The sequence below is a fragment of the Eutrigla gurnardus genome, assembly GCF_963514095.1.
Source record: "Eutrigla gurnardus genome assembly, chromosome: 4".
Taxonomy (NCBI): Eukaryota; Metazoa; Chordata; class Actinopteri; order Perciformes; family Triglidae; genus Eutrigla; species Eutrigla gurnardus.
Window position 1 is genome coordinate 8,874,516 of NC_139918.1, and position 13,308 is coordinate 8,887,823.

Below are 13,308 nucleotides of genomic sequence, written 5' to 3' on the forward strand. Positions count from 1 at the left end.
CAACTAATGTCAGACTTTAGAAAGTGAAGTCCAGGATACCTTGAGTTAGTTTTCCAACATCGTGAATGAGGGAAATGTATACGAAAAACGCACCGTTCTTATATTTCAACTCACAAACATTACAAATGTTTTTGCCTTGACTTGAAAGCCTATCAGCGTTGAGATTCTCCTCCTGTCATCCTGACCTTGCATCAGCAATGTTGTCTCCTGTCTGTGGTCCCCCAGAGGTCACATCATATTCAATGCGTTCTGCATGACTGAGAAGGTTTATGTTGATGCAAGAAAAACAAATACATCAAGCTTGTGTTTTTATATTCAATCATCTATCTTTCCATCCGTCTAGTTTTATGTTATTTGTTAAGGACAACACCAGGCTTCCAGTAAACATATCAGTCTTATGCTCATTGAAAAAGGTTCCAACCCACATTATTGAAATTCAGAGTCCGTAAATGAAGAGAAAGTAGTTATATGCAGATGTTTTTGGTACTTTTTAAACATGAGAATTGGACATGTGATGTGTAGGAAAGGTAACAGTCCTTGACTGGTTGGTTGTTGTCATTTCCTCCTCCACCATGTATGAATGTTATCACCTCGTCCTCCATCCATCTGCTTCAGAGGCTGCTGCTGCTGATGATGATCATAGAGAGGAGGAAGAGCCTTTCCTTCCGTTGATCTAACTGTGTGTCTCTTTGTCTCTGCAGAAGTGTCTTTGGAGCGATCTCCGAGGAGGAGGAGTATCTCTGGTCTGGGGAGTTCAGAGAAGAGCGTCGCTGTCGACAATCCAAACTCATCGCCGTTTAAAGTGCCGGTGAGTTTCTGCAGGTCCTTCACAACACACAGGATATCTGACGTTCACAAAAGGAGTAGTGGAAATAATATGCAACATACTAGAAAGGTATTACTATATCCTGCCGCTAAAAAAAGGTAAAATACCCTGTTTTATTCGTAGCGGTACTTTATCATGACAGTGTTTGATTAAAAGTCCTTCCTATGAGTGGATGTGTAACAGGGGGGCAGTGATGTGTGTGCTAGTGGAGGACATGAAGCGGCTGCACAGTCCTGCAGTAAGCTGGTGTCTGTATTAGGGTTGGGTACCTTTCACATTTGAACCGATATCGGTACCGGTGCCGGTGCCTAGTGTTCGGTCTCGGTATCCAACGATGCTTTTTTCGGTACCTTACTGTAACTGAACTGTAACGACTGGTTTTAACGACTACAACATTTGATTACATTTAAAAAAAACTCACAACTTCTCAGTTTAAACATTTTATTAAACAGAATGCAAACACCCAAAACACACAAAACCCCACTGTATTACCCCCCTAAACATATAAAACATTATAAACACACGAACAGTATGGACGGTAAACATTTTAAAAAAACACACACACACACAGCCATGTGAACATTGTATTACCCCCCCTAAACATATAAAACATTATAAACACACAAATAGTATGGGCAAACATGTTTTTAAAAAAAACACACACACAGCCATCTGAACATTGTATTACCCCCCTAAACATATAAAACATTATGAACGCACAGAGTAGGGGCAGTAAACATTTTTTTTAAAACACACACACACACACAGAGTCAAGCTCAAACAGGCTAAAAAAAACTAGCGCTGCTGCTACTACTACGCAATTCTAAGCGGTGTAATTCTTTTTCAGAAAGACCAGCATATCTACTCTTTTCAGGTTGTAGCCTTGCCCGCTCCACACTCACTGTGTCCCCAGCCGTAGAGAACACCCGCTCTGAGGGTGTGGAGGAAGCCTGTACACAAAGATACAAAGATACAAAGATACGAAAGTTACAGTTTCGTAACATCATCATACCGTTAGGCAACTCACGTTAACTCGAACACAGTCCACAGAACAGAAGTCAATAAACAGCTTTTAAGGGTCTTTAATTTATTTAAGCTCTAACCTACTTTTTGTAGATTAGTTAACGACCCCCAATACTGAACGTTAAAGTTAGCAGAACTTCACCGTAATAGGATAGCCTAGCTTCTATGCTAGTTGCTATGCCCATCGGCGTCGCTAGACCCCTTTTACTGGGGCACGTGCCCCAGTATTGATCTGCAGTGCCCCAGTAAAAACTCCCGTTCGAGTTTTAACGAGCTACTATATTTGGCAGTGGATTCATTTATATTGATAATAACGGTAAAATAGTGGATTTTCTTTTTCATCCACAATCTCAAACCAACGCAGTTTAATCCAAAATACACGCTGAGGCGCGCACCTTGTGGTCCGGGTCCGGCGCACCCATTACGTCCGTGCACGGCAGTGTGCATGTCGTAGCCGGGGCACCGCGGCGCGCACGCATAGATAAATGCAAAAAAAATATCAGTTATGTTGTTTCTTAAACGCAAGTCCGTGTTTGACAAGCTTAAACATGGTCAAAAAACCATAGACAGGATATGGTTTACTTTAAAAATACAACAGACCCCCCCATCACGTCATGGTATGATCCACTTCTCTCTCCCACGTGACCTGCCCCGCTCGCCCCGATGCCCGCAGTAGCCGGCGTGAAGCGGCACAGTGCGCGTAGTTTCTGACAGTGTTGCGGTCGTTCCAGTAAGTAACTCAAACAACGACGTGTTACACATTTCTATTACCACTCAATAATCACCACCAGTCCTCATTGCTGCTGCTCTGAATCACAGATCACTCTGTGTTGTTTCATAGGAGTCAGATAGCTGACGGTTTACCGCATTATCTTTTCATTTTAATACAATTTACTTTATAGTACTTTAGAAACCAAGTGATGGCTCAGCATTAAAGTAAGATTTACAGTCACAGTGATTTCCCCAACCCCAAACGTCTGATGTTCTTCATTCACAAATGTGGGAACGGTACTCCAAAATCATCAAAAACATGTTGAGCATGTTCATAATGTATGTTGAAATAAATATGAATTAGAGATTAATATCTCTACATTTTAACCTTTCAGTTTTAGCAGCAGCAGTATGGCTGTGGCAGTAATAGTGGGCTGAGCAAGGGAAGTTTATATAGCACATTTCATACACGCAGCGGGAATTCAAGGATGTTTTTTGTGATTTATGAAATAGGGGGCCTGTGCCCCAGTAGAACTTTATGTCTAGCAACGCCCCTGGCTATGCCATGTTATGATTCTACGCTGCTGATTCTATACATTTTGGAATAACCAAAGGGTGGTGATAATAACATTACAACCGTTAACCAGTTATTCAACTTTGCACACTTCTACCAACAACCGATCCAAATACCTACATTACATAGTTAACCTACCTGGAGATGCCGGCGATGACTCCGACTCGATGTTGCTAGCTGCCGGTGTGCTGCTAGTTTCTGTCGCCGCAGCAATCGCGTTGTCATGATGACTCATGATCCAGTCGTGATTCAGAGCAGTGGGTGCGTTCCATATGTCAATGTTCACCATTATTTAAGTCATTTTAAGGAATATTATTCTGATTTATGATGTATGCCTCCTCCTGGCACAAGACACACACGTTTACATGTAAATGGAGCACTAAATTGGTCATAATTGCTTTCTGTTTCGAGTTGGACATAACGTTACACTCAGGCATATCAGCTGGTGCATTCTGCTCCGGATGTACGTGAAAGTACCGAAATTTGGCACCGTTGGATTTTACGTGAACCAATACCCGGTAATACCGACGTGTTTCGGTCGGTACCGGTAAAAGTACAGGGTTCGGTACCCAACCCTAGTCTATCAGCAGAACTTCCACCTCCGGTTCTGAAAAGTGAAGCCAGGGCTGAGGTGCCTTTAACTTGCATTCTCTCTACTGGCCATCAGGGGGCGACTCCTCTGGTTGCAAAGAGAAGTCTGATTGTATAGAAGTGTATGAGAAAATGGTCCTACTTCTCTCTTGATTTATTATGTCAGTAAATATCGTCAACATGAGTTTATGGTCTCAAACTCTAGTTTGAAGTAGGGCTGCAGCTATCAAGTCTTTTTGTAATCGAGTAATCTACCGATTATTCCATCGATTCATCAAGTAATCGACAGTTCCCTCGCTCCGACAGTAAAGGCAGCGTTCCCAGCCTGGCTCTGACCGTACTCTTTGTAGTCAATGTATAATGTCGGCCCGCCCGCGGCGAAAAAGGAGACCAGACCGGTTCTCTTCATCTTTGATGCTCAAGTCACTCAGCCTGATTACTTTACAAACATTCAGTGAAGAAGAGACCGGGGTCAGAGCCAATCAGAGACATGGCCCGCCCCTACTCGGCCTCTGATTGGCTCAGACCGTGGTGATTCATCTCTGTATGCTGTGGGGGAAAAAACACGACGTTTCATTCAAACAGACCAGCTAAAAGTTGCGACCAAGGAACATATTTAGCCTCACTTCACTGATTTTTGGTCACATGTGCGCCTAAAATGCTCACTCTGGAGCCCTGGCTTCCTCAAACACGGTCCGTGTGGAACAATGATCCCTGCTGAGATAGGAATTTAACGAAGCTTCGAGGCAGAGTTTTTGCGGCAAGCATTTTTAGTAATCGAGTTAGTCAAGTAAATTGAGTAATCATTTCAGCCCTAGTTTCAAGTCTTCTTCTATCCAGCATGATTTAGTCAGTTATGGTCCACATAGACAAGATAATGCATAATGCATTAGGGCGGGGCTACCTTGTGATTGACAGGTCGCTACATTCAAAATACATATGCAGCAACTATCGATATGATACGAAACAATTCACACCACAATCATGATGCAATAGCATTCAACGCAATGTGATTCAACATTGCAATGCAATGTCATACAGTATGATTGGAGGAGGCAAAGGAATGATGCCTAGCAATTCAATGAATTTGAGTATTTATTAATCAACAAATTCTGTAAGAGTGCTCTCTGTCTGTTTCAAGTTTCCAGGGCAAACTTGTAATTAGTCTGGCTCACAGAATGATGGATGCTCAAGTTTGACAACAACAATATGGTGTATGAAAAGCTAACACTCTTAAAGTAGCAGGTCGGCTAACTCATCAGTGACTAGCACAAACCATATTTATATCATGAACAATAACAAATGAATGACTCACAGAGAGGAAGCGGGGCATGGAAAAAACTCACCGTCAGCACTCTTGGGGGTAGTAGTCGTTAATGAATCCAAACCCGAGGCAGGGCGGCCGGTCTACTGACAGACGCCTCTGCAGTCGCACTGTGGTGTTGCTTCAGGTCATTTAGAAGGTCAGTTGTACTGCTGTCTATGTACTCAGCAGCAGCACGGCACATTTTGCAAATTGCACCAGACTTCTCAATTTCCCCTGTCTTGTAAAACCCGTTCCCAGACTTTCAATTTGCAGTTTGCAGATGGGTTTATCTGCTCGGCTGCCGCCATGGTCGTTATGCACAATCGCAGTGCACAATAATGTAACCTTGCCCCTGTGTTTAATACGAAGAGACGTTTCATTTACAGCAGCACCGGCCAATTAGCAGCGTGAAACCAAACGGTCTGGAGAGAGTCCTTCTCCCCACAGCGTCCCACGGCAGATTCACACCCAACCAAAGAACCAGTGTTCTAGTGTATTAATGCGTATATATATGACCACACTTGATTGTAGACGATACAGAAATAAAGCATATGATCAAAGAGCTTGAACCCCACACACCTGTATTTTAGAGGCCGTCCACACGTACCAAAACTATCCTTTTTTCTCCGTTTTGGACGGGCGGCCCAAACGCACAAGACTTCTGTGTTTACACGCAAAAACGTTCCGTGTGGGCCTTAGTCAGGCTGTTCGGCTGTCTTAACGAGGAGTTACAGCCCAGGAATCATCAACAGGTCTTAATCAGAGTTTATGATGGAGGATTACACAATCAGAAGAAGAGGAAAGAAAATGTGGTTAGTGACGGCGTAGCGTAATGTTGGAGCCACTGAGAAAGTGAGAATTGAGAAATACTAATACATTTCTGTTTTTGTGCAAGATTGTAAAATGGCAAGTTGAGAAAGATAGGCAGCAAGGCTAAGCCTGCCAGTTTGTTTCTGCTACACCATTTTAGTTTTTTGTATGACTGAGAATTAAACTAAAAGTTAAGCATGAATGAATGTCATCTTTGGTCTTAGATTTGCCTTTGTGCATTTACATTGTAATTAGTTTGAAGGTTGAGTAGGTCATTTTGAAAAACCACAGAGACGTGGACTTTGAACACATCGCTGAACCGAAAAAGCCCCGCCCCCTTTGTTCAGACATCCGTTTAAAGCCCCGCCCCCAGAACGCCAAACAAGTACTCGAGGTCGGCAGAGTGCAAACAGGAAGTAAGCGTTGACAGACAAGCAGGCCGTCCAATTATGTCCTCCGGCCCGACGTTTGATTGGACGGGGTTTTACGGTCCTGCCACGGCCACAGATGACAATTTTTTAATGTCAGAGCATTTAATTTATTAATTGCCATCGGTATGTTACGAGGATTTCAATGAATATAACAGAAAGTGTTTCTGAATAGAATCACCTACTCTGCCTTTAACTTTTTCAAAAACATTAAATTGTATAATCTTATACTCTCATGCCATAATTTGCCACACCGCCTTTATTAGCTCACAAAAGTAGTTCCTGAAGCATGGACTAATTCAAAAATGGATTTTGAACTGTGAATCGTTTTGAATTGAAACTTGATTCTGAACTGCCTCATCACAAGGATGTGTTGCAGTAGATGAAAGAAGCAGGCGAGCTTCGTCTGTAGTCCTCTTGGTGTCTTTCATGTTACAGACAAACAGTGAATTAGATTTATAGACAATTAAAGCAAATCCCTGCTATGAAGAGCACATAACCTGATGAAAACCCTCTACCTGTACTGTGTGATCACGGCAGGTAATCAGAGAAGCTGCATGATTCAGTGAAACGGCAATAAGCGAGGCTGAACTATATTTAGCTGACAGACAGATGAAGCCCGTCTCTCTGCTGCTGTGGACTACAAGCACCTCGTCTTCAGCTGGGACTTTGTGTTTCTCTCTGGAGGGTTGGGACAGATATCAGATATTTAACATGCCAACCATCTGCCAACATCAGACTGCAGCAGAGGGAAGCAGCTGGAAGCGATTCATGACTTGGACTGTGATGCTGCGTCAGAAGAAAGGTTGCTTAACAAGCAGTAGAGGAAATGTTCAGATCCTTTTCTGCAATAAAAGTACTAATAACACAGTAAAAATACTCTCTTACAATAGATCATCTCTGTTGATAGTTGCACATGCTCAGTACCAACAGGGTGAGGAGAAAAGGTGTTTGTCAGTGTCGAGGAAGGATCCTTCAACAGCTGATATCAGCGACGCTCCGTCATCGGATCCCATCGAAGAACTAAACAAGGATGCTTCAGGTTCTACCGAGGACCGAGTCCTTGTACACCGGATTTTGAAAGAAGGCTGTGTGTATCCTCTGTGCTCCTAAAACACCCACAATCCCATGCACATGATGCATATCCTGTCCCCTGATTTGGAAACGGGAATTATGCGCCTAAATGTTCAGTTATTTCACCTCAGCAGTCGACCAAGTCTGTTTCTGTCCACTTTTGAGGCGAGAAATTGCCGATCCAGTTTCTGAGTCTTCGCTCGTATTTGATCTACAATTTTGAATTTTGAAGTTCTTTAAGACTTCAGGTTAAGTCAGGCTCAATACATGGAATCAGTAACGTCAGTTTATTAATATCAATATTTGGCGCCAGTGTATCAATAATGTATCACAGCAGGGAGTATCACGATATATGGATATTGCCATATATTGTCCCACCTTTAGTATATGTCACTATATGGGGGTGGCCACCTTAAAAGCCACCTCACCATAACACTGCTACAATCAGAGCTATTAGGTCTATATACTATATATATATATATATACACTCAACAAAAATATAAACGCAACACTTTTGTTTTTGCTCCCATTTTTCATGAGATGGACTTAAAGATCTAAAATTCATTCCAGATACACAATATTACCATTTCTCTCAAACATTGTTCACAAATCTGTCTAAATGTGTGATAGTGAGCACTTCTGCTTTGCTGAGATAATCCATCCCACCTCACAGGTGTGCCACATCAAGATGCTGATCTGACATCATGATTAGTGCACAGGTGTACCTTATACTGCCCACAATAAAAGGCCACTCTGAAATGTGCAGTTTTGTCTCACAGCAAAATGCCACAGATGCCACAAGCATTGAGGGAGCGTGCAATTGGCATGCTGACAGCAGGAATGTCAACCAGATCTGTTGCTCGTGCATTGAATGTTCATTTCTCCACCATAAGCCGTCTCCAAAGGCGTTTCAGAGAATATGGCAGTACATCCAACCGGCCTCACAACCGCAGACCACGTGTAACCACACCAGCCCAGGACCTCCACATCCAGCAGGTTCACCTCCAAGATCGTCTGAGACCAGCCACTCAGACAGCTGCTGAAACAATTGGTTTGCATAACCAAACAATTTCTGCACAAACTGTCAGAAACCGCCTCAGGGAAGCTCAACTGCATGCTCGTCGTCCTCATCGGGGTCTTGACCTGACTCCAGCTCGTCGCCGTAACAGACTTGAGTGGGCAAATGCTCACATTCGATGGCGTCTGGCACGTTGGAGAGGTGTTCTCTTCACGGATGAATCTCGGTTTACATTGTTCAGGGCAGATGGCAGACAGCGTGTGTGGCGTCGTGTGGGTGAGCGCTTTGCTGATGTCAATGTTGTGGATCGAGTGGCCCATGGTGGTGGTGGGGTTATGGTATGGGCAGGCATCTGTTATGGACGAAGAACACAGGTGCATTTTATTGATGGCATTTTGAATGCACAGAGATACCGTGATGAGAACCTGAGGCCCATTGTTGTGCCATACATCCATGAACATCACCTCATGTTTCAGCAAGATAATGCACGGCCCCATGTTGCAAGGATCTGTACACAATTCTTGGAAGCTGAAAATGTCCCAGTTCTTGCATGGCCAGCATACTCACCGGACATGTCACCCATTGAGCATGTTTGGGATGTGCTTGACTGGCGTATACGACAGCGTGTACCAGTTCCCACTAATATCCAGCAACTTTGCACAGCCATTGAAGAGGAGTGGACCAACATTCCACAGGCCACAATTGACAATTTGATAAACTCTATGCGAAGAAGATGTGTTGCACTGCATGAGGCAAATGGTGGTCACACCAGATACTGACTGGTTCTGAGTCCCCAGACCCCCAATAAAGCAAAAAAATGCACATTTAAGGGTGGCCTTTTATTGTGGACAGTCTAAGGCACACCTGTGCACTAATCATGATGTCAGATCAGCATCTTGATTTGGCACACCTGTGAGGTGGGATGGATTATCTCAGCAAAGCAGAAGTGCTCACTATCACACATTTAGACTGATTTGTGAACAATGTTTGAGAGAAATGGTAATATTGTGTATCTGGAATGAATTTTAGATCTTTAAGTCCATCTCATGAAAAATGGGAGCAAAAACAAAAGTGTTGCGTTTATATTTTTGTTGAGTGTATATATGATATACAGCATCATAGAGCATAGCGTCTGTATTCATGACAGTATTTTTAGCATTTCTAAATAACTTAATGCTATTTTTTCTAGATTTCCTTTTTATTCTTCTGTCAATCTTTTGAACGTGTTTGCCTCTGCCCTAGAAACTTCTGACAGAAAGTTACTGTCAAAGCTTCACCGTCAGCTCTCCGAGTATTTTTAGTTCAGAGAGTTTCTTCATACTGTGAATACAGACAGAGAGCTGCATGCTGGGAGATGGTGCAGCCGAGAAGTCAGAGGTAAAGTAATAAACACATCTGCAGGTTCACTAACTCAGTCGGGATCAATAGCAGTGATGGCCTTGAAGCCGCAGCCAGCCGGTGGAGACATCCTGGAGGTGATGCTTGAATGGGAGCCGATGAGGGACGAGGAGATATGTTTTAGGATATTAATATCTCAGGAAATGAGGGCGCTCACTTCCTCTGCTCTGCTTTTATTGTCACAGAGGATCTGATTGGTGGAGAGCAGATCAATCTGATCACCAGGTCATGTGGCTGTTTTTTTCCATCTTAACACTGAAAAATGTTTCCAATTAGTTTGGTTGATAAAACATCAGAAAACGGTAAATAAAGGTGTAATCTGTTATTTCTGGGTCATCGCCTCCTTCTTCACCCTCGCCCCACACCGAGGTGAACGTCGAACAGCTGGTGTACCTGTACACTGTTGACTCATCTCTCTGCCCTTTGTTCTTCTGAATCTTTCAGGGCTTTTTCAGTAAGCGTCTCAAAGGCTCCATCAAGAGGACGAAGAGTCAGACCAAACTGGACAGAAACACCAGCTTCAGGCTGCCGTCTCTGCGGCCTGCTGACGCCGACAGGTAACTTCTCTCTGCTGTCAGTCATGTGCAGACCGCTGTGAACACCTGGTCATGGAAACACACTGACAGCAATACTGTCTTTGAAACATTGGAACTAATGACTACAGCTCATTCTCAACTAGAAGTGAACTAGTTTATTGTGGAAACATGACAGTTGAAGGTAAACGGTCATTGTCATTGACGGGAGGTTTTAGTTCATCGTTAACCAACATCAAAATAAATGTATCCCTCCTTCCACCCCAAACACATTCTGTTTGTTTACAGTTTGTTTAAATATTCATCAGTTGATTTTCCAAATATTTACGATCAGTCCGTTTTCTAAATCCACATGAACCACTCTTCACTCTTCACATAAATTAGATCCACCACACAGCACTTATTTTAAAAGAGAATACGGCTCTTTTAACGCTGGTTGACGACCGGTTTCAGTTTGCTGACGAGGATTCTGGCATATAAAAGGCTATTATCTGTTTGGCCGCAGTGTTCACATGAAACGCATCGGTGCTGCATTACATCACTTCCTGCAAACTAGGAACAATGAGGATCTGTTTGAAGTGAATATCCTCTGGTCTAGTTGAGAACACTGAATCTGTCGCCAGGTCGTTCACCTGTCTGTCCTCTGCTCAGCTCTATTGTGGAGGAGACACTGGCCATACTTCACATCACAGGTGGAAACACCTCTGGTGTTGCTTTCAGGTCTTTTCCCCTTCTTCTAAAGTGTGCTCCGTTTTGGAGGAAGGACCCCCATCATTGGTGGGACCTCCTTTAACTTGCTGAAAGAAGATAGAAGCTAACTGTGTTTCCTCCAGTCATCTTCCTCTTTCTCTGTGACCAGTGGTGATGTAAATGTAATTGCTGCTTCTTCTGCTCTTCCTCCTCCTCCTCCTCCTCCTCCTTCCATTAACCCACCCAGCCTTCCCAGCACTGCCTGGAGGTGGTTTTACTGGAAGGCCGTCTCTCCTCTCTCCCTGCAGTACAGGCTGTTGCTCACTGTTCACTTTTGAGTTGTTCTGCCTTTCTAAAATACAAGTTGTCCCACATTTTATTTACAGCGTTTCCACATGACCTGGAAAACCTAGATATTATAAAGTTCCACCCAGACGTCCTGGAGCACATTGAGTCCAGGAGACGATGTGAATCATGAAAGGTGCTTGCTTTGATACGGCGGAGCAAACATCCATCATGATGATAGATCGGATAATCGGATAATGATGCCTTTTCTGATCAGTTTGAGTCTTGGATGAGCAGACATGGCTTTTTGTTATGTGCGTGGACTACCGGCTGCCCCGTGACCCCCGACCTTTAAGGGAGCCGTCGGCTCACTAACGAGTTATTGGTAATGTGATTGATTGCAAATTCCACTAAAGCACAACATGAACGGAAATGACTGTAAGGTGACACTTGCATTATTCAATAACTTTCTTATTTTTAAATCTTCAACTTATTCATCACAGTACAAACGGAACAAGTAATCCCAAACAATGGTAAAAATTAATAATTAATAGAAAAAATTAAATAAACTAATAAATGAAGAGAATAATGAAAATGGAAAAGAAAGAAAAATGAATAAATGTAAAACGATATGGACAAGAAAAAAAATAGATGGATAGTTAAATAAATAAACAGGAAGAATGAAAATAAATAAATAAATGGAAATAATGACAATAGAAAATAGTAGAATACATTGAAAATTGAAAATAAAAAATAGATTGAGAATTGTTTTTTTTTTTTTTTTTTGAAAAATTTAAATGCAAAATAAAATTGCAAATAGGCCTACTGTAGATAAATAAATATGGACGAAATGGAAAAGAAAAATAAACGGATAAATAAGTTGAAAAATATAAATGGAAAAATATCATCGCTGACATCTAGCTTTCATTATTTCAGTAGTAATTGTCCTTTTATGATACATTTTAATACATGAATTTCTGCTTAGCGGGACAAAACCCTTAATATTGTTATCATATGGTAACATTATTATTAAAAATAGTAACGGCACTATCATGAATAATGAACCGCTGCATGTAGTTAAGAGATGCTGTGTGTGTGTGTGTGTGTGTGTGTGTGTCGAGCTTTGTAGTCGACAGAATGTCAGCCAGCTGGACAGGAGGATAATGCTTTGCGCACACACACACACACACACACACACACACACACACACACAGCATCTCTCTTATCAGTCAGCTCTGAGCTCTAATTCCTGATGGACGGTTCGTCTTCTCTCCTCCGGAGAGCTCGAATATCTCAGCTCTCCAAAACTCTGAGGTTCAGGTAGGACTGTGTGTGTGTGTGTGTGTGTGTGTGTGTGTGTGTGTGTGTGCGCGTGCGTGTGCGTGTGTGTGTGGTGGCAGCGGCTCTGGTGCTTCATCATCATCATCATCATCTCACTGAGTAGTGAGTGTATTTGTAGTATTTGTAGTTTTGCTGTGATGGACAAACTTGCTGTTGCTGAGGACTGTTTCAGACCTGATAGAAGATCATCTCGTTTAAGAAGGAAAGGAAAGTGGAATCTCCTGTAAATAATATATATATATATATATATATATATTATTTCAGAAACGAGTAACAAAACATTAACAGATTTCCCTAACATTAGTTATTTGTAGTTATATATGAGTCTTCACTAAAATAATATGATAATGCAGTTTAAAAATAAACTTGTTTATTTTATTGTCACAACGGAACAGAGGAACATCAAAATATATTAAAGTTCTGATAAATAAAATGTATAAAAATACAAACTTAAGATATAAAACTTAAAGTCCTTTTGAACAAAAACACAATAACAACAACAACCAAACACAAAGTTACCAGAATTAAAAGACTTGGTAGACTGGAGACAAATTCTGTTAAGTTCTATGAGGGTGTTTCGTATTCTTTTATCGGCCATTATAAATGCCGATAAATGCCGATAAATGCCGATAGCTTGGAAAATGTCTAATATCGGCTGATAATATCGGCCCGCAGATATATCGGTCGGGCTCTAGTAAAT

At 42.1% G+C, this 13,308-nt stretch overlaps 1 protein-coding gene across 7 annotated transcripts in view; it reads left to right on the forward strand.

The window, feature by feature from the left end:
* The window catches only part of rasal2 (RAS protein activator like 2), a 75,975-nt gene that overhangs the window by 42,127 nt on the left and 20,540 nt on the right, over window positions 1–13,308 (forward strand). For all 7 annotated transcript variants that reach the window (XR_014597057.1, XM_084008189.1, XM_084008186.1 and 4 more), the window contains 2 exons: window positions 702–808; window positions 10,204–10,316. Coding sequence is in view for 6 of the 7 variants with exons in the window: in XM_084008189.1 (XP_083864315.1) it covers window positions 702–808; window positions 10,204–10,316 (220 nt within the window). In the remaining variant the exon portion in view is untranslated. The remainder of the gene's footprint in view (window positions 1–701; window positions 809–10,203; window positions 10,317–13,308) is intronic.